This window comes from Talpa europaea (genome assembly GCF_964194135.1).
Source record: "Talpa europaea genome assembly, chromosome: 11".
In the NCBI taxonomy this organism is placed as follows: Eukaryota; Metazoa; Chordata; class Mammalia; order Eulipotyphla; family Talpidae; genus Talpa; species Talpa europaea.
The window spans coordinates 94,839,257-94,863,329 of record NC_140078.1 but is presented as its reverse complement, the minus strand read 5'-3'; the positions used below and the strand labels follow the sequence as shown (position 1 = coordinate 94,863,329).

The 24,073-nt window shown below is 51.8% G+C and overlaps 1 protein-coding gene across 2 annotated transcripts; it reads left to right on the top strand.

Annotated features, from left to right (window-relative positions):
* On the top strand, positions 1-19,847 carry SLC41A3 (solute carrier family 41 member 3; the record flags this gene model as incomplete). 2 transcript variants are annotated; one of them, XM_084247016.1, is made up of 10 exons in its annotated part: positions 1-255; positions 9,984-10,091; positions 10,607-10,678; positions 11,575-11,719; positions 12,767-12,913; positions 14,111-14,255; positions 15,204-15,283; positions 17,203-17,337; positions 18,802-18,950; positions 19,638-19,847. In XM_084247016.1, 10 exons carry the CDS (start codon positions 1-3, stop codon positions 19,845-19,847), a joined length of 1,446 nt encoding a protein of 481 aa, XP_084103142.1. The 2 variants fall into 2 exon arrangements, with proteins under 2 accessions (XP_084103142.1, XP_084103143.1); XM_084247017.1 differs by lacking the exon at positions 1-255 and adding an exon at positions 6,924-7,118.
* Between the last annotated feature and the right edge of the window lie 4,226 nt (positions 19,848-24,073).

Sequence of the window (24,073 nt, the reverse complement as noted above, 5' to 3'; positions counted from 1 at the left end):
ATGGATGGGACAGAGACCCGACAACGGAGACCAGAAGAGCTGGGCCTGCCACACACACTCATCTCAGGAAGATTCCCTGCAGCCTCTGAAGATGGACTTCTGAGTACCCCTGAGAGCCAGAGGACGGCCACTAAGCCACTGGGGCCCACGCTCAGCCAGGAGACCTCTGTGTCCATTGCTCTTCAGGTGGCAGTGCCCTTCATGTTTGCAGGCCTGGGACTGTCCGGGGCTGGCATGCTTTTGAACTATTTCCAGGTAAGAGGGAAGGGAGATGTTGGGGAGGAGACACCATCTTCTATCACCCTAAAGAGTAGGTGGCTATTTGTTGGGTCCAGCTTGAAGGACACAGGGCATGGCCCCTCTTCTCAAGTACCATTTTTCTATAAACTAGGAAAAGTTCTTTTATTTACGGTGATAGAGGCAAATTTACCCAGGTTAAGCTAGAACCACCTATTAACTCAAGTAAGCTCCACGAGAATAGATTTCAGGCATGGCATGATCTAGGTGCTTAAATGATGTGAAGATGCTTATTCTTTCTATATAGCTCGGTTCTGTCTTGTTTTCAGGTAAGATTTTGTACCTGCAGGAGAGGCTTACCCTTGGCAGTCAATCTTTGTACATGTTGCTATTAAAAAAAGAGAGAGAACCAACCCTTTGTCAATATCCCCATCAGTCTACAAAACTGACCCTGATGTCAAGTGTCCACTCCTGTTCTAATCACTGTTCCCTGAGTGATGCCATTCTGATTGGCCAGCGGACTCACTTGCCATCATTCTTTGAGGGACCCTTGATTTATATCCTAGCAGAACCCCAAAGAATTAGAAGCCTAAAAACCAGAAAATGTTGCCAATACACCTGTTCTTCAGGTGTATTGATAGCAGGGGAACCTCTGCTATCAAAATCCCATCATTTCATCAACATGATCTCCAGAAGTCCTCCCTGGAAAGGCATGGTACCCCAGAATACAGTCATTACTGGCCCCATCTTTCCCAATAGTTGGCAACCAGCTGAGAACAAAGTGGTCTGGAGTGGGGCAAGCTGGGAGAAACAGGACCTCGATCACTGCCCTGGGAGCTCATCACCTCGCGGGCCCTGAACCCTGGAACTTAGCCCTGCCCCCCTCTGACTTGGAACCAGTCAGGGTTGAGTCTCATTCTGCCATTTAGCTGTAAGTCTGGTTGGTTTTTTAAACCAACACTTAAAAATCAGGAGATTTCATATAAAAACCTGAAATTAAGGTCAGGTCAACATTCCACATTCCGTTGTGGCCACATCAGCAGCTGCACACAGTATGCACATCCTCCCTGTACTATGTCTCTGGGTTACTTACTTATATACCCGAGACAATGTAAGTATTATGTATTTAGTTGTTATACTGTATTGTCTAGAGAATAATGACAAGAAAAAACACTATGCATATTCATTCAGTATAGGTATTCAGAATATGAATACATGTTCATTCATTCAGGCCACTGAAGGTCTGAGTACAGTTGGTTGAATGTGGATGGGGAACCTCTGGCTGCAGAGCTGACTGTGGTTATACTCACACTGGTGTATGTAAATTGCCTGTGCATGCTTACAAAAACTGGTTTACATATTGTGTGCACACACTATGTTGATTTTATAAATTACATATTGAAATTGCATATAAAAAGATACTGTATTGCTTAAGAGCCCAGACTTTGAAACTAAACTAACTGGATTTAGTCCGACCTTTGTCACTTACACAACTTGCTCTCAGTAGGTTGGGGATGATGGTAGAGCTGAGCCTAGAAGCTTGCTAAGAAGACTGCAGAGTGCTTGTAACAGTGCCTGGCGTGGGAGGCATCAGTGAGGGTTCATTGCTGTCCCTACAGTTATTGATTTTCCATGTAGTAATGGACTGGCTTTTAAGCACTTACACAGAAATTGCAACTCAAAAGCAAAGAGTTAGGCAGAAATATCCATTCTCACATTTCTTTCATGTGCCTGTGAATGTGTGCCCTCCTGGCAGTGGGGGTCAATGCCCTAGCACCATTTGGGGGAATCTCCACAGATGAGGGGATGGCCAAGCTCATGCCACCTGTCACTGGCTGCGATCCATGGCGCTTTATAATCACGTGTGCTCCCAGCCAGGGACAGGACGCCACACACCATGTCCAACCCACGGGAGGGTATGCCCTGCAGCAGAGAAAACCTGGCTTCCAGGCCATGTGGACGTGCAAAGTGAGAGGGGCACCCCTGGTTTCTGCAGGAGGGCGTGATGGGCTTGCTCATGGGCTCATGGAGCTCAAGCCGCTACTGAGGGATAAGGAAGTGCCATCCCCACGATAAGACTCGTGGCTGACCCGGAGGCCTTATCCCTGGGCACACACGGGGAGGGGGCCTTGTGCTGGGGCTAATGGAGGCCCTTCTGCTGTTTCTCAGAAGTCAAAGAGCACATTGCATCCTGGTTTCAGGCTTAGCCCACCTTGAGCCCTTGATGCCTTGCTGATGACTGGGTGTCCAGGGCAGAGGCAACGTGCCTCCCTAGCAGGCAAAGCGGAGCCTTGGCCAGGAGGAAGCAGTGGTGGTGAAATGATAGGGGCCCCCCATATGGCCAGGAGAGGCAGTTCAGGGACCTGTGCAGGGGTGTGTATTTCCAGGGGGCATGAATCCAGATGAATTGGTTCCTTTCGACAATAGAGACACCCAGCAGGGGTCTCTTCATGACCCTGTCACTTGAGTTGGAGTTCCTCGGGGGAGCCCATTCTTCCTCTCAGCTCAGCTGGCTGCCGGGTCTCTGGGAGGGGGAAGTTTACTGAGTGCTTTTCTCTAGAGCCAGCACTCTGAGGAGGGGACTGCGGGACTGGCCCGCTGTCAATGTCCAAAATGCTGCAACAAGCGCCTGTTTCCCCACTCCCCCAGCAGTGATGGAGCTCAGTGGGATGAGCAGGGGGATACAAACGCCATCTGCTCATTCAGTTGATCTCAGGGGGCTCCCCAGGTAACTAAGGGACAGGGGCACCTCCTCTAGTGCTGTAGCTTCCAGGCAGGGGCCGAGGACAGTCCCCTGCAGGTGGGACGTGCTGAAGCCCCCAGTTTGACTCCATCGTGTGAAGGAGGCTTAGTAGCTTGCCTCCCTGACGACCCTCACAGGAGCTGTGCTTGGAGTGGAGCAGACCCCTGGCAGCTGTGGGAGGTAGACTCTGTAGGAACAATAAGGTGAGGTGCCCCTGGCTCCCTGGGGAGGGCAGACTAGTGGCAAGAGTGCCAGAGAGCACCTGCCAGGCAACAAACTTGTTTGGGTGTTCAGTCACTGGCAGGAAGTAAACCCGGGTGCTCAGGGATACGCAGACATTGTGCTCATCACCTCGATAAGGAGGGTTGCTTGGCTGGGGGTCCTGGTGCGCCTGACCAGATTGGGGAGGCCCTCCTGTTTCACCAGACGTCAAGGCAGGATGTCATGATAATGATTTAGGCCTTAAACCTATGTCATGATAATGATTTAGGCCTTAAGCTGCAGAAGACTGCTGGGTTTCTCTTCCTCTTTGTTGCTACTCTTCTGTTTATTTGTTCATTCATTTTTCATGCAACGTGTGTATGTGTGCATGCACATGTGTGCACCATGGGCCATCTCTGTGCTGGATGTTTTGGTGGACATGACAGCCTGTCCCTCTGCCACAGCCGGCACAGTCGAGAAGAGACAGAGAGCAGATGCACAAGCCAGTGTGAGGTCGTTGAAAGGACTACACAGGAAATAAAGGCAGATGATATGCTGTAGCAGCCTTGGAGAGGGAGGCCAGAGGAGGTCTCTCGAGGAGGAGGCACTGCATAGACTGCTGGAGATCACTCTGGGAGGATACCGTTTTGACGGTGTGGGTGGGTTGTGCCAGCCAAATCAAATAGAAAATCAAGAACCACCTTTCCGGTTATTGGAGATGTAATTGGCTTGTTCTCTGGGACCTTAACAAGACTGGGAAGAACTCAGGACTTTAAGAATGACCAGCCCTGGCTCAAGATGACCCGTGGAAGGAATAGAAGGGTCTTTAGAAGGAATAGAAGTGTCCTGGGAAGAGAACCAGTTCCTGCTGAAGAATCAGAAATGAAAGCTGGGACTGCTGATGTGACTCTCTGCCCGCTCGTGGAGGAAACTCCCAAGCGCCTCATGGAGACACACCCTGGGAAAACCGAAGGGTTGGAACAGATGAGTGGCTGTGAAGCTGCAGGCCTGGGGACCTGGCCGCCGGGCCAGGGACTCTCAAGTGCTTTGAGGGGAGGTGGGCTCCAGCCTTCTCATGTGGTGGGGCCGTGGGTGGGTGAGAGGCCCAGGGAGGGGCAAGGGCTTGTTGAAGGCCACCCAGAAAACCACCTGCTGTTGGACCTGGGTTCTACCCACTGCCAGAGCAGCCGTGGAAATCAGCTCAGGCACTCTGAGACCTTCCACCGCACGACTGAACTATTTTTAAAATCACATTCTTGATTTCCTGGATTATGACCCAGAAACTGTGATGACATATTTTGTTCTCAAATTTCATGGGAAAGCAATTTCTTTCCCATAACATAATGATCTCTTTTATTTACTTTTGGTCTCAGTCTTTGTTCTGATGGTTGTAAAAGCAAGTGATCACCTAGAATGTACAGAAAATTGTAAAGTGAACTTTACTTACAGTCCCATCACCCTAAAATAACCACTTTTAGCATTTTGGTATAGAGTCTTTTGAACTTTTCACTACTTCTGTGTGTTTTTATTTATCATTTGATCTTTTCTAAAACAATAATGAGAAACATTTTTTTCAAATCTTAACATTTATTGTCCTTAAGCCATTAACTAAGTACATTTTATTCTTTATTTTTTTTTTTTATAGAAGAACTGGAATGCAGGATGGGCCAGATAGGAGAGGTGTGCTGTGCCAAATGTGGGTCAGCTTCCTGGCCAGGGATCAAACCCAGGCCATAGTGGTGACAGCCCTGAGACTCAAGCCCTAGGCCACCAAGGAGTCCCTGAGAAACATTTTGTAATGATTTATAATTTGTTTAATGCTTTCTATATGAAATTATGTAAATTGTCCAAGGAGAATGGTTCGGGGAACCACTGTGTGTGATGAGACATTGAGGTATGGTGTTTGATGATGCTCAAAGCTTAGAGGAGTTGCAGGAGGTGCCAGAGCCAGAAGTGGGTCATCTCTTGCCTCTGATCTTTGGGGACAGTGTCCTCAGTGTCCAGAGAAACTAGGCCAGCTGTGTGGGGTTCTGTCTTAAGCTGGAGACAGGCAGGCCAGATGTGGGGTTGAGGTGATGGGGGAAGACGCAGGCAGGCAGAGGCTTGGGTGTCTGGCAGAACTGTTCACTGAGGCAGGATATCTTGTTGGGAAGAAATGATCAGGGAAGACTGGCTGAGTTGAGGTACTTTTCCTTCTACATGAGAGGGTTAGATGTGCGCTGAAACTCGGGAGAAGCCTGGGCTGAAGAGAGAGGTTGGTGGTTGCTGGTTTATCTGAGAGATTAAGCAAGGGTGGGGATGAAGTACCCTACATTTCCCCTTATCTGTTGCTGTGCAACAAACCAGACCAAAATGCAGGGACTTGTTTCAAGTCCGATCCCCAATCTGCGTTTAGGCAGGGCTCTGAGAACATTGCCTGCTCATGTGGCCTTGGTGGGGCCAGCCCCTGGGCCTCTGCCTAGCTCCCTCACCTGACAGCGGGTGGAACACGCACGCGGCCTCTCTGTGTCTCGTGTTGCTGGCTGGCTGGGTTTCAAGCAGGAACATCTCAGGAGATAGGAAGTGGACGCTGCTGGTTTCTCAAGACCTGGGTCCAGAGCCGGATGAGTACTGAATGAGTGTGCAACCAGTGGTGTGCGGAGAGGCGGTGAGGGGTTATCTGGGTGTGAGGAGTCTGGAGTTGTGAGGAGGGGGCAGTAGGAGCGAGGCTGCAGTGGCCTGTGAAGCCCAGGCTAGGACGTGGACTTGAGCAGGGGACAGGCTACCCTGACAGAAGGCACTGGCTGAGGCACAGAGAGGGTAGTGGTGCCAAGACAGGCACAGAAGCAAGTGTGTATCTCACCTCAGCTTGTCTTCAGGCCTTGATCCCTGCTCCCACCTGCCCCTGAGACCTGGACATTCTGTCCCTGGAGTCTGTGAGATGCAGGGGACACAACCAACAATGCAGTCCCTGGAGCCCGAGGTGCCACCCAGCTCCTTCCCTGACTCTGTGTCGGTGGTCGCCTGGACATCTGAGCTGGTCTAACCTTGTAACAGACGAGGGCGGGGCCCTGTGGAGGCAGTTCCCAGTCTTCTGGGCCGACAAGAGAGAACAGGACTCATTTTTCCTGTGAACAGAGTTTTTTCCCATGGCCATGAGCCCCCAGACCCTGAAATCAAGCTGACCAAAGGGTGTGGCTTCTGTGCTGGGAACCTGCAGGCCTCTCCACCTAGAGGCAAAACCCCCTTGTGTGCTGTAGACCTGGCTGGAGGAGGTCCTTCTGGCTGGCATCCCTCGGAACCCTTCTCTGCCGAGACAAGAGGCAGCCCTGGATGCTTCCAGAGGTTGGCAGAGCTCTGCGGGGTGCTCGTCAAGGCTAGGCCTCACGTGGCTCCCCAGTGCAGCCCGAGCCAGTGTGGGCTGAACTGTTGGACACTGTCAAGGTCATGCTGAGGGACAGTGAATCTCCTTGTGGCAGGCCAGCGGAGGGAGGTCCCCGCTGACACAGCAGCTACTGTCTGACGAGAAGCTGATCTGCAGGGAGTGGACGGCAGGAACTACCTCAAGTGAGGATCAGAGTCACCTTGACCTTTCCTCCTCACTAGCTTGCTTGGCCACGAGGCAGTCGGGGGGCCCTCCGTAGACGCAGGGTACCTGCAATGCCACCTGTGTGAACGACTCTGGAAAAGTACGTGGTGTGGACAGGGACGAGAGGTGCCAGCTCCAACGTCTTGCTCCTGGAATGCCGTCCACAGCCTGACCATGGTGGTCACCCAGTTGAATCTGGAGTTTCGCTTTCAGGGCAAGAAGCTGCGAGGCTTCCGCTGTGAGTTCACCCGGTTCCCCCATGGGGTCTTCCCTGAGACTGCCTTCTCCATCATGTGCCAGATCGTGGTGCCCATCCTGCTCTCCGGCTTGGGCATGATGACCGCCGGCCTGGTGATGAACACCGTCCAAGTGCGTATTGGGCGTCAGGGACAGCGGGGCCCCTTGGGTGGGGAGACCGGGGTCCCTAGATGTCACAGATAGGACAGATCAGATGATGCCTGAGGCCCCTGGGACTGCAGTTCTCAGGGCGCTGAGACCTCTCGATCAGCCACATGAGGCATGTCCGCCTGGCCACCTCAGCCCACTCCCCTGCAGCAAATGCAGGCTCATTAGGGGTGTGAATCTAGCCTCTACCTGAGGGAACTTGGAGGTCTCCCTGGCTCAGTTTCCCCATCTGTAAATGGGGCTAGCGAGAGCACCACCTCGCAGGCCTCCCTGATGAAGGCAGGGAGGGGAGGGTGGCTGTGGGGATGGGTCCCCGTGCCACTTCCTTAATGTAAGACATCTTTATCGCTTATGAAATGCCGAGGATTTTAGGAGCTTTGTGTCAGAAACAGGGACAAAGATCAAATCTATATTTTTTATAAATTACAACGCTACAGAAGGAGTTTATTTTTACTCTGGGCTTGGTGAGTACATGGTTGTGTGTGCAGGCAAGGAAGGGAGCCTGGGCGCCACGGGAGGGGAGGGAAGGGAAGGGCTTGGGGTGGGGAGCTAGGGTGGGGCCAAGGCGTTTGCTGGCAAGTGGGGTGTGACGGGCTGATAGAGGGCTGCAGAGAGCTGAGGCCAGAGGCTCCTGGAAGACAGGGGCTCAGAAGGACTGCTGATAATGTCAGAACCTCCTCGCCTGGTGAACCTCCTCGACTGAACGTTTAGGAAGGTCAGGGCCTCCCCGGTGGTGCAGCAGGTTGAGCACAGCACTGTGAAGCTGTCCACAGCCTCTGCAGTGAGGGTTCGATTCCTGGCCGGCCAGGGAGATTCCCACATGGCGCAGCAGACCTCTCCTGTCTCGCTCGCTGCTCCCCTCAGCAGTGTCTTCGGTCCGTCTGCCTGTTCTGCTCCCGGCTCTGTCTCTGATGAATCCTCTCACCCTCCCGTTCCTCTGGCCTATACCCCAGCTCTTATATAAATAAATAAATCTAAAGAAAAAAAGGAGAGGGCAGGCTCATAATTCATTAGAGCCGGGATGAATTCTCAGTATCACTGGTTTGCAGATAGGTGAAGGGAGAAACCAAGGAGAGCAATGAGTCGTCTTGCTAGCTCCGTGAGCCAGAAGGGGTCTTAGCCTGACTCCTTTCCCCCCAGACCTGGTAAGAGGTTTTATTAGGCTGCTTTGTAGAGGACTCTTTGGGGCCCCCTGCAGGTAAATGGATTTCCACACCCTTGCCCAGCTCTTGTCTTGGGGTAGGATTCCATGCTCCAAGCTGCCGTCTTCCAGCTGACAGAGTAGGAGGGTTTTTTTCAGGTCTAGCATATCAGAGCCAGGAGAGCCTTCTAGTTGAGGGGTCACCGATGTTTATAGGGGTCAGGGAGGTAAAATAAGTATAAGTCAGGAGGAGCAGATGGGGTGTTCAATATTGGGGGGGGTGGTGAAGGGGCAATCTAATTGCTTTTTAAACAAGTAGGAACAATTTTAATGCCACAAAGAGATGTTCTCTCTTCCAACTTTCTTGAAGCATGCGTCCCTTTCTTTTTATTTTTCATGTTTGATAGACACCCAGCTAGAGACACAGTCTGTCTGTTCTGACAGATCCAGAGCCCCTGTTGTTGCCTTGGGTGCACCTCTCGGTGCCTGGGAATCACTGTCTCTGCAAAGCCCCGTCCCTCAGCGAGGCCTGCAGCTCTTCTAGTTCAGGAGAGCTCTCCCAGCTTTGAAATTAGTGATTCATTCCTCCTTCCAAACTCACTGCACGCCTCAGGCTGGACCCAGTCACTGCCTCAGATCCAGTGCCGTCCCAGCTTTCCTGGCCAAGGGCCAAAGTGTTCAGTGCCAATTTATGGAATAACAAAAATTCCTTTTTTGGATATTTGTTTTATTTTTCATTTATTTTCTTACATCGTTGTTCATTTTTGGACAGTATTTGATTTCTCCCCTCAGATGTAGTCCACCTAGTTCTCCCACCACCACCGTATCTCACCCATGATCTATCACCATAGTTCCCTCCCCTGTGCGGGCCCCTCCCCTGCCCCGTCCCCTGCTGCTTGCCCCAGGCCTATGGTCAGCTTGCAAGTTTTACTGTTTTCCTGACCTTTTGATTTCTCTGCGTTCCACAAATAAATGAAACCAATGTTTTTCCTTCTGACTTAATTGACTCAGCATAATCCCTTCTAGCTCCATCCATGTAGCAGCAAATGGCATGAGTTTATCTTTTTTGATCACTGAGTAATATTCCATGGTGTATATGTACCACAGTTGATGCATTCATCTGTTATGGGGCATTTGGGTTGTTTCCATATATTACCTATTGTAAATGGTGCTGCGATAAACATAGGAGTGCAGGTTTTCTTTTGAATTAGTGTTTTTGTGTCCTTTGGGTAGATCTCTAGGAGTGGAATCGCTGGGTCATTTGTAGTGTTTTGAGGAACCTCCACACAGCTTTCCACAGTGGCGAGCCCTTGACACTGGACTATGGAGTGGGGGCAACCAGAGGGGGAGGGGAGGGGAGAGTAGAGATGAAAACAAAGGAGGGAGGGGGCACAAGGGTGTGTGATAGCGGGCGGCGGGTCCTTTGGTGGTGGGCACTCTGTGGCACCAGCGCCTCAAGGGGGATTGTACGCGTCTGTTATAAAAACAATGATGTAATCCAATGTTAATGCAATAAAAATCATTCAAAAGAATATCGCAGCTTCATCATTGTTTTTTCTTTCCTTCAAAGCCTTTTAAGGAAGTAGTTAGTCTTATTTTATAGAGTAAGAGGGAACCTGGCAAAGCGCTGAGGAAATTTCTGAGAGATGTGTGTGTTTGGATTCATGTCCCTGTTCCTCCCCTGACAGCACTGGCCCGTGTTTACAGAGGTTCAGGACCTTTTGACGTTGGTGCCATCCCTGGTGGGCCTGAAGGGGAATCTAGAGATGACGCTGGCGTCGCGGCTCTCCACGGCTGTAAGTGGACGCTGTTAACTAGGCTTTGTTCGTTCACGATGTTCTACATGCTCCCCCCTCCCAGCCTGTCATCCAGTCTTTCCATGGCCAAGCTGGACAGTTGACAAGGCCTGGGCCCAGCTTCTGTGCGACCTTCATTTGTCCATTAACCTGGATGTCAGTTGGTGCTCTGTGTCCCGCATCCCTGCTCAGTCATCTGGACCCTGAGCCCGGCTGGACACAGAGCCCTAACGAGCGACCCTGGCTTCATGGAGGATTTGCTGGAGGAGAAGACAAGCATGTGCTCGCACGCCTTGTGTGGGAGACGTGATGGTCCATGGCACCTTCTCACTCCCGAGGGCGGTGTCCTTGCCGCCCCTGCCCCTGCATCAGCGCTTTGAAAGCGGGGAAGGATAGTTTATTCTGACATCATTGAAACGCACATGCTAATTTTTCTCCTGGCTTCAATTCTGCCTTTTCCAGGAAGGATTGACCTGGCTTTGGACTGACTCTTGGCCCTTTTCTCTCTTTGCTAGGCCAACACTGGACAAATTGATGACCCCCGAGAGCAGCAGAGAGTCATCATTAGCAACCTCGCCCTCATTCAGGTGAGTCCCCTCTATCCGTTGATGCATCTCCTCCCCACTTTTGAATCTGCATCCAGGCCTGCGGAGGTGGGGAGGGTGAAGGCTAGAGAGCCCACTCCTGCACCTGCACTCAACTTTGGGGACAGAGTCTACCAGTGTACCCCACATCCACCAGACCAGCTGGAGGTTTCTTGAAAGATTTGTTTAACCTCAGTGGTGCTAATTGCCTCTTCTTCCCACTATCCCAACTCATCCTGTTTGCCAGGGTTCCTGACAGCCTCCTGGTTAACGTGTGCTATGATGGCCCTTGTGCGTGTAATCCTGCTTGTTCTTTCTGGAGCATCTGCCATTCCTTTCTGCCTGGAAACTCCCCCTTGGCCCCACTCCTGTCTCTGTTCCTTCTCAGCCTTTGAGAGACCCTCCCCTATGTCCCTTAAATGCTTCATGTGAGTTTTGAACATGTACCTCCTTCCAGCAGATAGGAACAGCCGTGGGATGGGGGAGACCTAGAGAAGGGCTTGCCAGCGTGGGGTGGGGGCTCTGGGGGCGGTTGGGGTCTGTGCTGCTGGGGGCCACAGAGCACTTCTGGCTAGACCAGCGAGGAGGGAGCTGTGGGCAGACTGATGCCCTTGACACGGACTGGGTAAAAGATGAAGAACTCGACCCTGTGCTGGAAAATGGCATCTGACAGGGGAGCAGGGGAGGGAAGCAGCCCTTTTCAAGGGAACTGGCTTGAGGGAAAGCATTAGTTTGTTTTTCCTGTGGCAGGGGGGCTGTTAGTGGGCTTCAGGGCGAGGAAAGGCAGCACTGGTGAGTGGCAGTGACCTTCGAGGTGATAGAGGAGGCGTAGGGAAGGGTGGGCAGGACTGGCCATGGTCATGGGGACCTTCCTCATTTTTCTGATTTCCACCCGACAGGTGCAGGCCACCGTCGTGGGGCTCCTGGCTGCTGTGGCCGCGCTCTTGCTGGGTGCTGTGTCCAGGGAGGAGGTAGACTTCTCAAAGGCGGAGCTGCTGTGTGCCAGCAGCGTCTTCACCGCCTTCCTGGCTGCCTTCGCCTTAGGTGAGCCAGGCCCCCAAAGCTGCCCCTCCCCCAGCTCTTCCATGGTCAGTTCTTTGAGGTGTGTGAGGTGGGCACGCTGATGGAGGGACATCAGGCATCCTGCCAGGGGCCAGGAAGAGCTAGCTGGGTCTTCACCACTTGCCGAACAGGGAGGACAGGGTATGTGTGCCAGAGACCTGCCCGCTCCACCCCTCCCCTCTGCCTCTTCAAGGTCCCGCCTGTGTCTGTAGGCACTCATCCAGTCCGTCGGTCAGCCTGGAAGCTTTCAGGTGTGTTATGGGTCTGTGGTTAGGGCAAGGAGTGAGACTCCAGTGTTAGCTGATGTTGCACATCAAGGGAGGCCTTTCCTGACCAACTTTCACTAGTTCTGTGTCCTCCCACCACCGTAAGGCCCTACTGCTTTCCTTTCACAGCACTTAAGAAAATCTAAATTGCAGTTCACACTTAGACAGCTTGGGACAGTTAGTTGGGGCCACTAACTCCCCCCAACACAGCTGAAAATCCAACATGTAATTTCTGGCTCCCCAGGAATTTACTACTAGCCTGCAGTTGGCCAGAAGCCTTACCAATAACATAAATAAACTGTGTTCTGTATGTTATACCTAGCATATACCGTATCTTACAGTAAAGCTAGAGAAAAGACACAGTTAAGACCATTTAATATCCTGTTTATTTACTTCAAATGCTTGTTCACTTGAGGCTGTATTTCCCCACGCAACAAGTATGTGCCAGGTGGGTCCAGAGTTAATAATCACTTTCAGCTCCTAACACAGGCCCAGGTTTATAACCAACTCCCAAGTGTTTGCTGAAAGGATGGACTTTAATGTGATTTTTTTTCTGTATTGTATGTCTGTGTATATCTGGCAAACCATGTGCAGGTGCAGAAGGAGCAGTGATGTTACATACTGGACTTGTATTTACATGTCTATCCCCCAATCTGATCGCCTCCTGACCTCCTTCTCATGCAGTGCTGCCTCTCTCCCCTGCTGCTAAACCTCCCAGCATGGCCCACTGTGCTTTGAGTCTCCTCTCTGCCTCCCCCTGCAGGATTGCTGATGGTCTGTATAGTGATTGGCGCTCGGAAGCTTGGGGTCAACCCAGACAACATCGCCACACCTATTGCAGCCAGCCTGGGGGACCTCGTCACGTTGTCCATCCTGGCCCTGGTTAGCAGCTTCTTCTATAGATACAAAGGTAGGGGCCATGGGGGGGGAGTGCCGCCAGCATGGTGGCCTGTGGCCCTCAAGTCGGCACATCTCCTGGGAGCACCTCAGGCTTGGAGTCTGAAATCCTCCTTTTACAGAGCCAGAGTCGATCATTCACCAGGTTCTGGGTGTACACAGCTGGTACCTCCAGCTCTCCCAGCCCCTTTAGGGGGGATGATATGAGGGTGGTCAGTGTCCATCTTGGGACAAGGGTGCATGGAGAGGTCAGGGTATCCTTACATGTGACAGTGCCTCCTCGGGGAACGTAGTTCATGCCAGACACAAATCAATACACCAAAAACAAGTAAACTGCCTGAGAAGTGACTCCACAGAGCAATGTCATAGCTGAGGACAGCAGAGGGTGCACTTGGGGCTCAGTGGCTTGGCAGGTGGCCAGAGAGTGTCCACACCTCTGTGGCAACAGCTGCTGGTGGCCAGAAACCTTTCCTCCTTCAGAGGCCACTGGGGTCCACCCTGGAACACAGCTCTGCTCACGCCCTGCATGGTGTGGACAGGGCACGTCCTCGCTGAATGGGTCTTCCTGCTGGTCTCCACGACTGACCACTCCCCATAGTCGTCTCGCTTCTCACTTTCCCCTCGTCCAGTCTAGCTGGGTAGCTGCGCACAGTCTACCTCTGGTGTGCGTCCACTGCGAGCACTGCCACCTCCCCAAACGCCCCGGGGGCAGGAGCACAGATGAGCAGAGAGGATGGGATTGAAGACGTGGGAGCCGAGGGCGCATGGTGACAAACGCTTGGAGGAATTTCCCAAAACAAATGCAGGGCAGCTCCGGTAGGCCATGGCCTCGTGGGCACATGGGCCAGGGGTTAGCTGAGAAATCACCCAGTTTGTTGGCCACTGAAGGACACCAGTGTAACAGCCCTTGGAGGGTAGTGGTGCTTTCTATCCTGGCTCTGCACTGTCTCCTTGCCGTCCTGGGAAGTTAATGAAAATAGTATTGAAGAATCTAATAAGAAAATAAGACCTGTTTATGGGTTAATGAATTTGATCCACAAAAGTGAGCCCCAGGCTCCCCAGGTCCTTCCTGTCCGCCCTGCCAAGCCCCCACTGAACAGCTCGGCCATTGATCCGGGAGGCGTCCTCGGACCATGGTCTCTCCTATGAGCCGAGCGGGTGTGTCAGGGTGTGCCCACGTGCTCTGCCCTGTGCCCCTCCCTTCCCCCAGACAGTCGGTATCTGATGCTGCTGGTCTGCCTCTGCTTCATGGCCCTGATCCCCGTGTGGGTCCTCATCGCCAGGCAGAACCCACCCATCGTGAAGATCCTCAAGTTTGGCTGGTTGCCAATCATCCTGGCGATGGTCATCAGCAGGTGAGCCTGAACGAGGCCCAGGGGGCCAGCGGGGGTGGCCTGAGAGGATCTGCAGAAGAGAGGGTCAGGCACCAGCCAGGTCATGGTGCCCTGGCTCCTTCTCTAACCCCTGCTGCTGGTCAAAATGTGAGGTGCACTCTCTCTCTCATCTGGAACCCTAGACTACTCATTCTGAGAGGCAGTCCTGAGCCCTGGGGTGCCAGGGAGAGAGGGACCTAAAGTCTTGGCTCCCTGCCCACCATGGCTCTTGGGAACCAAGGTGTCCTGCTGCCACTTAGGCTGGTGGGGGAGGGAGTGCTCACCTGGCTTCAAGGCAGCAGCCCACTGTGGATGCCTGAGGGACCCAGAGGGGCTGAGGGATTAGCTGAGCCCAGGCCTACACCCCCACCCCTTCCCAAGCGCCTGTTACACCAGCAAACCCTGACAGGGGCCACCCCAGTCCGTTCTGATGTGTGTTCCTAACTGTGGCTCTCAGGAGAAGAGGTGGTTGGGCTAAGTCTCAGCTTCCAGAAGGCTCTAGCCTCCCTACACAAACTGATCTCCTGGGCTCTAGGGCACGGCAGCCATTGCCAAGCTGCAGGGATGGGGCAAGGGGTTGCTGCTGCGTCTTCTGATAACACAGGGTGTGAGTGGATGCTCACGCAGGTGCCTTGTCCCCCTTGTGGTCCAGGAGCTGTCGTGTGACAGCCCAATGGGCTAACTGGGCTGACATCTGATGGGCCTTCTGGAACATCAGAGATGGGAATAGAGATGGAGCTAGAAATGGATGTGTGGGCACAGAGGGCCCTGGGGAGACCTGTTTGACTGCAGCAGATTCTCCATGTAGGGACAAGGCAAGGGGGCGTGACGGCCAGAAGACAGGCCAGTGCGGCAAGGGGCGTGGAGACGCAGAGCGAGGCCGTGTCCTCGTGTCGGCTGCCTTCTCACTGCCGTCTGCTCTCTCCCCAGCCTCGGAGGGCTCATCTTGAACAAAACCGTTTCTAAACAGCAGTTCAGAGGCATGGCCATATTCACCCCCATCATATGTGGTAGGTATTTTGCCACTTCACCTGAGGTCCCAGGGCAGGGTCAACCCTTGGGGGTCTGGTGTTGGGACCCAACAATGAACTCAGAGTCCTGGCCCCAGGTCTTCCGAGGCAGATGGGGAAGTTGAGCCTGTCTGTGGGCTGGTTTTCCCCAGGGGGACGGAGAACCGGGAGAGAAGCCTGCCCGTCCCACCACCGAGACTCACGCTTTCCCAGCAGAGCTAACTCCTCTGCCCCAAAGGTACAAACTGCAGCCCAGGATTTGCTTGATGGCGGCCTTCAGAACTGGGGTGTTAACCCCTCATGACTTTTATTCTAGATTCATTAGTGACATTTAAAACTCAGATATTTACACATAAAAACCTGGATTTCTGTCTTCTTAAAAAGCGAGGCTGATGATACAGGGTTTATGTTGGAGCTTGGACAAAGATCAGCTGCCCCTGAGACAGGACCTGTGAGCCCAGTTTGCCTCAACACCTCTCACCCGCTGCTGCCTTCCACCCTCTCCTTCATGATTCATCTTTGTGGCTTAGACCCCTTGGGCATTTTTGTTGAGGGCCCCACTTTTCCAAAGCTTGGTTTGTGTCTGGTTTCTGACAAGGCTTTGTAAACAGGATCGACACATGGGAACCAGACATTACTTATTGCCCTCTTTGCTTGGTGCCCAACCATGGCCTTTGGGGACCGCAGAAACAGGCTTCAGAGGCCCATGGACAGCCCTGCATGTCCACAGACCTGCCCACTTCCATGAGAGCCCAGGCCTATGTTCCTTGCATGTCAGTGGGCTGGGCTACCCAGCAGCTCTGCACCCTGGCAGAGTCCGACAGTCCTATTCCCAGCTCCAGTGCTGGCTACTATGAGTGACAGCAGCTGCAGGTAAGTCAGATCCAGATGGCCATAACTTGGAAATATTTTCCTTGGATGTTGCCAATTCAGGTGCCTATAGAGGCCAAGCAAGCAATTTGAATAAGTGAAGCAGATAAGATAGTAGCTAGGCAGTAGGGAGTGGTGGTGAGTGGGGCAAACCTTGACACATGTTCATGGTGTGCAAGGAGTAGTGCCTGCTCAGCTCTGACTACTTGCCTTATGGTAGTAATAGAGGTCCAGGATTGCTTGTAACTGCTGCCGATTAATTTGAGGGTGTATTCCCCCCCCTTTATTTTTAAAATCATTTATGGCCCAAAAAAATAGATCTATGGCTATCCCCTGTCCATAGTCCATCCTTTACATCCTCTGGACAAGCCAGGAGCCAAGGTGGTTGGTCTTTGCTCCCGGAGGACACTGGTGACTTCTGACCCACTGAGGGCTTATTCTCAGAGGGGCTGAGGAAGTAAAGGTGGGGCTGGGGTCGCCCAACCCGCCCACTGAAGGAGATGGTCGCATGGCAGGCTCCATGTTCTGGCAGCCCTAACATCTCCTACGGGAGGAGCACAGCGTGGCCTCTATCACCTGGCCCCAGCAGACTGGGTGTGATTGGTGCGCCGTGGAAGCCAGCAGCCTCAGTTCTGTCTCTCCTCCCTTGCTGCTCTTCCCCTGCTCATTTCCCTTTCCTTCCCACTGTGAGATGGAAAAAAAATCCCTTCCTCTCTGCTATTCCAGTTGGTCGCTTGGTTTCTGCTGACTCCTGTGGTATCTCCTAGACCCATCCTTCCCCCTCCCCCCTCCCCTCTACCCAGCCTGCTGTGCCAGTCACACTCCCCTCACCTTAGCGGGTGCCAGCTGTCTAGATGATGGAGCTACTACCTTGATGCCTCACACACGAGATCCAGGCCACCCTGCCCAGTGCCAAATTAGATCTGTGGTCAGGTGGGAGGAAAGAAAAAGACATCAGGAGCTGGATCAGTCAAGGAAGGAAGTGAAATTAAAATGTGGAAGAGAACTCAGAGCTGGCATAAAGAAGGGAAATCTTTTTCTCCTCAAAGGTGTTGGTGGCAATCTGGTGGCCATTCAGACCAGCCGGATCTCCACCTACCTGCACATGTGGAGCACACCTGGCGTCCTGCCCCTCTGGATGAAAAAATTTTGGCCTAATCCATGCTCTACTTTCTGCACCTCAGGTGGGTCTGGTGTCTTCCAGAGGCCACATGGCCATTTCTTTAAACATATAAAAATTGACTTCACTAGAATCAGATGTTTGTTACAGTGGATGTCTAAGACCGGTGCTGACCTCAGCACAGATCAACTCCAAGGGGGCAGCTCCGCCCCCGAGACCTGACTCCCCGACCTGCTTTAACTGATTCATTCATTCATTCAAACACAGTGAGTGTCGGCCAGGTACTGGGTATCAGGTGACAACGGTGAGACAGAGAAAGCTAATTCTTACTTTAAATTGTTTTATTTTAGTGAATTCAGGCTGCTGTAACAGAAACAGACTGAGTGACTTATAAACCACCAAATGGTTCTCCTGTTTCTGGAGGCTGGCTGTCTGAGCAGGGCTGGCTCCCTGGCTCAAGGAGGACGACTTAGTGCTGTGTCCTCACAAGGTGGGAGGGGCCAGGGAGCTCCCCGGGGCCTCTGTATAAGGGCACTGATTCATGAGGCTCCACTCTCATGACCTAATCACCCCCACAGGCCTCATTTCCTAACACCATCACATTGGAGATTAGACAACTTGAGTTTTGAGGGTCAGGCCTTCAGTCTATAGCAGCACCTCAATATTGAATAGCATTTTTATCATTTTTTCCTATAGGTTTTTAAAGATTTATACCAACTGCCAAGAGTAATTATTTTGCTCACACCCTTTAAAATAGTTTGTAGAAAGAGTTGTTTTTATTCCTAGTCTAATTTTCCATTCTGAGTCAATTTTGGTGCTTTCACATACTTCTCACCTGCTATTATTCTAGGCCAGTCTTTTAAACTAGCTTACACAACCTTTTCTTGTCCTTATTCATTTGATGAAATACTTTAATTCAGACACGAATGGATTCTTGCTTTTCGGTAAAACCCTTAGTTTCTGTCTGAGAAGCCACGTGCATTCATGTTGTCTCACAAGCATGTGTGGTGAACCACGTTTCGTGACGAGGCTCAAACTCCTCGCACCTTGAGCCGGAGGAGAACTCACACTCCCTGTCAAGGAAGAGCCGCCCTCCCAGGCTCTGACTCCTCAGGCAAAGCTTTCCTTCTTGGCCATTCCCAAGGCCCCTCCCACCTCGCTCCCCTGCCGGTCTCCTTTCTGGAATCCTCTCCCTCAGGTTCAGACTAAATGTCTCTTCCCTGAGCAGCTCCCAGGCCCCAGCCACTTGCAGCACCTCAGCCACCTGCTGTTTCTTCCCAGTACTCGTCTGACTTTGAAATGACCCTTATTGGTTTCTGCCAGCCTCTTCTGGCTCGTCTGCGATGTCAGCCTCATGAGGGAAGGGACAGAATTGGGTCCTCTGGGATGCACTGGCCACGGGGAGGGTGACACACACCCTGCTGTGGTGGATGATGGGTAGGAGGCCCCGCTGGGGCCCGGCACAAACCGAGGTGGCCTCAGGTGCCAGGAGGGTCTCTTGACCTGGGTTTGCTCCTGTCTTTGCCAGATATCAATTCCACATCAGCCCGAGTCCTGCTCTGCCTGGTGGTTCCAGGCCATCTGATTTTCTTCTACATCATCTACCTGGTGGAGGGTCATTCCATCACAGACAGCAGGCTCTTCCTGGTGCTCTATCTGCTGGCCAGCCTGATCCAGGTGAGGACTGCCTGCAGCAGCAGAGCAGCCCGTGCTTCCTTGGCAGCATCTCCTGGTTCTAGGTGACCTGAGACAGCATGGTAGCGGGTGGGCAGGATGGAAAGGACATGCATAGCCACCATCACCCAGGCGAGGAGTGAACTCGCCAAAGGAAGGGAGTGGTACCATAGAGGCCCCTCTCAGGATTGAACATGCCACATTCCACGCAACACAGTGCTCATTCTCCACAGCACCCTCTCATTCCACACTCCACATGGCACCCTCCTCGCTGCACACAGCACCCTCCTCACTCCTCACAATATCCTCACTCCCTCGGCACACTCCACAGGGCACACCCCACATGGTCCATAGTTTCTCCTCACTCCACACTCCTCACTGCACACAGCCTCCTACTGCTCACTCACACCACACATTCTCTCCACTCGGCACATTGCACATGTACAGTTGGGGGTGGAAGCTGGCAGAGGCAGGTTTTTATGTACCTGAGTGTGCTGGGAGCTGGCAGACCAGATGGCTAGCGTGGTACTCCTGCCTGTGCATCAGCTCACAGCTGGGCTTCAACTCTGCTGATGAGCCTGAAGAAGGGACTCCAGGGGCTTATGTCCATCTGTGGAAGCTGCTAGCATTCCTGGTGATGCTTGGTCTCTGACTGGGCCATCACCTCATGTCTGCTTGCTCTCATGACAGGTGACGGTCCTGCTGTACCTTGCAGATGTGATGGTTCGGATGACATGGCACCAGGCATTGGATCCTGACAACCACTGTATCCCCTACCTCACAGGTCTGGGGGACCTCCTTGGGACTGGCCTTCTGGCCCTCTGCTTCCTTATCAGCTGGCTGTTGAGGAGCCAACCTGGCCTGGGCAGCATTTCCGAACTGGCATCAGGGCCTCCCTAATGAGCGGGACAGCCCCAGCGGGTCTATAGAATTTCCCCTCACATCAGCAGGGCACAAAGCGCAGTTTCTCCCTGGCCAGGCCTCACAGTGGCTGACATCAAGCCTCTGCACCGGCCTTCACTCGCCTGCCAGAGACATGCGCGCCCTCGCCCCTGCATGGAACCTGAGCGTGATGGAGGCCTGACACCAGCACGCCGACTGTGCTTGGTGACTACGCCTGCGGTGGTTGTGGGGTGAGCGCACATACGTGGAGAGCAGGGATCCAGCCTGAAGATCCCAAAGGAAGAGGATATCCGATGCCTCGGGATGCTGGGAAGGAGATCCTTTCTGTGGCCGTCAGACCTTGGGCCTCTCGGCCTCGTTTTACCCGCCTTCTTCACCAGCTGGGAGCTCGGGGCAGGAGGGGCTCTGTGTACCCCTCATCTGCTTCAAGCACCTAAGCTTGTCACTGCTAACCCCACTTTTTTTTTTAGCAAAAACCTCAGTTTAGATTTTAGTGATAAGAGAAATGTAAAATAAAACCCAGACTATATTGTATTTGGCCTTTTGTGTCTTTAAATGTAGTTGGTGCACTGTGAGACCTGGGGTCTAGGAGTAACCAGCCGCAGCCATCTCTAGCTCAGTGGTTTCTTTAACTGTGCCCTCCGGCAGATGCGTCAACATCACCAGAAAAATGTTAAAATGTAAGTTCATCCCCCGCATCCCAGACCAGCCACACCAACACTACCCCCAGGGTGGACTTAACCAGTCCTCCAGGTGGCTCTTACACCCTCTCACACCTGAGAAACACTACTCTGGAACACATAAAAACGTCTCTTTTTTTTTTAAGTATTTCACTTCCTGTCTGTTACTAACTCTTCAAAAACTTTAGCCGTGGTTTGGACTGAGAATTAGTATCTTCATGTGGCTAAAGAGGCACTCATTCATTGCACAAGCACTCACTTTGAACCTCTTACATCAGCTGCTGTCCCAGATGGAAAGAGATGGCCCACCAATGGGAGCACCCAGCAGGGCTTAAGGGATGGCACACAGGGAGCCTCCTCACATATCTGCATCTTCTCCTTCTATGACAGGGAAACCCAGCCTCCCCAACCTCCATATAGTTCGTCATGTGCTCAGTTGTACAATACACACAAAAATTTCAGCATTGCTGCACCCAGAACATGGCAAAACAACAACAAAAATAACTTTAAAGTATAAGATTCTTTGCAGTTACTGCTAAATTTTGCCTAAGTGTATCTCATAAAAGGAGTGTGGCCAGGAATTCCTTAAAGTAGTTGTTTTTTATTCTTTTGTGTGATTATGGTATTCCTTTAATAGGAAATTAAACTCCTTTATTTTCTTTGCCTTCAGTTTTCAAAGGGTTTCTTCCTAATCCTTGTTAATTTCCTTTTTGAATATATTAAAAGTCCCACATCAACACTGTACCTAGAGGTATATTCAGAAGGGTTAGCCTTAATCAGTTGCACCTGGCTCCCTGCCACTCCCATCTGCCACCCTCTTATCACTTACTCTGATTCTAGCTTTCATTCAAGACCAGCGGGAGACTTCCTGACTTCACACCTTCTGAGTGTGATTTCTTCTGTGCCTGATGGACATGGATACTCTTAGGGGAAATATCCCTTTTAACTGTCTTAAAGTCAACTGACAAGGGATGTCAGGACATTTGCAAAACCCCATTGCCTCCACCATAGAACAACCTCATTAAGGGCGGCAGCCACACAGGGTAGAAATGAGGTGTGTTCTAGACTTAGCCATGGCCCCACAGGCTGAAGCGCGTGTAGGGTGCTCACAGGACAGGTGTCTTGGTAAAGAAAACAACATTCATGACACTTGTTAACAAAAGCAAAGATGACTTCATTCAAGAGAACACTGTTGTGATAGGTATGGGGGCCACTGCAGCGGTGTCTCAACCCCAATACAAGGAAAAGTGAGAATTTACAGGCTGGATCAGTGGATGGAAAGCGACTAAGAGGGAAAGAGGGGTTTCTGGCTAAACTAACCTAAAAGGACCCTGCTGAAAGCAACAGAGAATCCCCCTTCACCTGGGGGGCAGTGGGGGATGAGGAAGTTGATCAGCTCTTGAAGATGAGGGAGTCCAGAGAAACTGTGGGTGACTCTTGCTAAAACCACGCAGTGCAGAGAGGAACATGGACCCCAAAAGTCAGGAGGAGCTGAAAACAAGCTCGGAGGGCATGAGTAGAGGTTTGGCCAAGAGGGATCTCAGTCTCCATTCCTCGCAAAAAGGCTTTTAACCATTTTCAGCTTAAGAAAGCTCAACATTTCATGTAGTGGCCTCTCAACTCTAAGATTTTATCTTGCGTTGAATGAAACTTTTAACCTGAGTGTGATGGAAGTAGCTGTTTCCACTGGATACCAACTGCCGCAGCACCCACCCCAGCAGACCCAGATTCCATTGCGAAGAAGGAGGCCCCACCCCCTCCCTCCAGGACCCACCACTGGCCACGGCCCCCCCTCCACCCACAGCTGACTGTTTACTGCCTCTCTAGAAACAGTTGAAGGATGGATCAGCCCTTCTTAAGGCAATGAGTTTTTTCATTTCTACTTCAAACTTACCTTTTGGGGCACCCCTTAACAGATTCTGCACACCCCAGTAACGTGGGGGTCACTGTGGACATTACACTCCCTGACCTCTCCCAGTCCTCAGGCCCTGAGCCTGGCACTGCCTTGATAGGCTCCCCAGGTGATTGCTCCACCCCACTACCAGGTACCCATTCATTTCCTTTAAAATTCCAACTAGGTCCTTCTGCATGTGGCCTGTTGGATGCCTGATTTTCCAGCTTAAAGTTCCTCCATCAGTCCCATCCCCACAGACCACTCCCTCTCGTCTGCACCCTGGCGGTGGAGACTTACCCTGGCTCCTCCAAGTCTGTGAGGAAAACCCCATAACCCATGTCTTCCCTCCCATAGGTCCCCCTCTCTGGAGACACCACCTCCCCAGTCCTTCAGCAACAGATTCCCACCTTTCCCCTTTACAATCTCCCCTCAGAAAGGTTCCTGAACCCCATACTGGAGGAGACTCCCCTGATGGTGAAACCCCATATTTTTCTGCTCCAAATCCCAGCCACTGCCTCTACCTACCAGCCCACTGGGAAATGTGGCCTCCTGGATCAGGGGATCTTTATTCCGTGCTGTAAATGTCTTGATGGAGTAGGAGGAGAAAAGAGACTAAGAAGAATCAGGGAAACTGAGGGAGTAAAGAGGAAACAAGGTAAAATAGAGGGTGGGGGTGGGTTGAGTGCTCGCCTTGGGGAAAAAGAGTGAACGAGACTGTCCTGGGAAAGAAGCTGAGACAGAAATGAAAACAGACAACTAAAGGGGGCTCAGCAGAGAGATGGAGGGGGCAGAACAGAGAAGGAGGCCTTGGCCAACAGTAGCAATGTGGGCAACAGGAGGGTAGAACCAAATTCACTAGCTTTCTGTGATGGTTAATTTTATGTGTCAACTTTCTTAGGCTAAGGGATACCCAAATGGCTGGTAAAAACATGATTCCTTGGTGTTTGTGGGCGTGTTTTCAGAAGAGAGGGCATTTGAGTTGGTAGACTGAGTAGAGGAAGCCTCACCAGCGAGGGTGGGCTTCATCCAATCCATCCAGGGCCCGAACAGAACACAGATGTGGGCTGGGGGATTTGCTCTCTGCCCCTGGACACCAGCTCCCCAGTTCTTAGGCCTCCAGTTTGCAGAAGGCAGCTGGTGGGACTTCTTAGCTTCCATAACTATGTAAGCCAGGGCCTCCTAGTCTCGTTCTATATTTCTCTAGATACCCTAGTGATTCTCTTTGAACAATCCTAACACAGATAATGTTTTTCAATTTTCAAATTACTTTTCCTTTCAGTTGTATTTTGTCAGATTCAGATTGAGGTCTCAAAGCTTTTTCCTGTCCTTTTTATATACTGACAAGATTCTTTGGTGCTGAGTACATAATTTACACTACTTCAATATGCACTTGGTAATGATATCGATGTATTTCAACTTGTATAATCTGTTCAATTCATGGACTGTGAACTAATGTCTCCAGCAAAGTGAATTCTCTTCATTCCCTTTGTCCTTTCTCTGCAGATGTTGAAAGAGGCGCTCTGGATTGACATGGAACTTGGGGCATCATCTGTCCATGGTGAATCAATGGCTCAGTTATTTCCATAGCTAACCTCTCATATTTTCCAGTGAATAATTAGGTCTTCTCAATCCCTCATTGTTCACAGTTT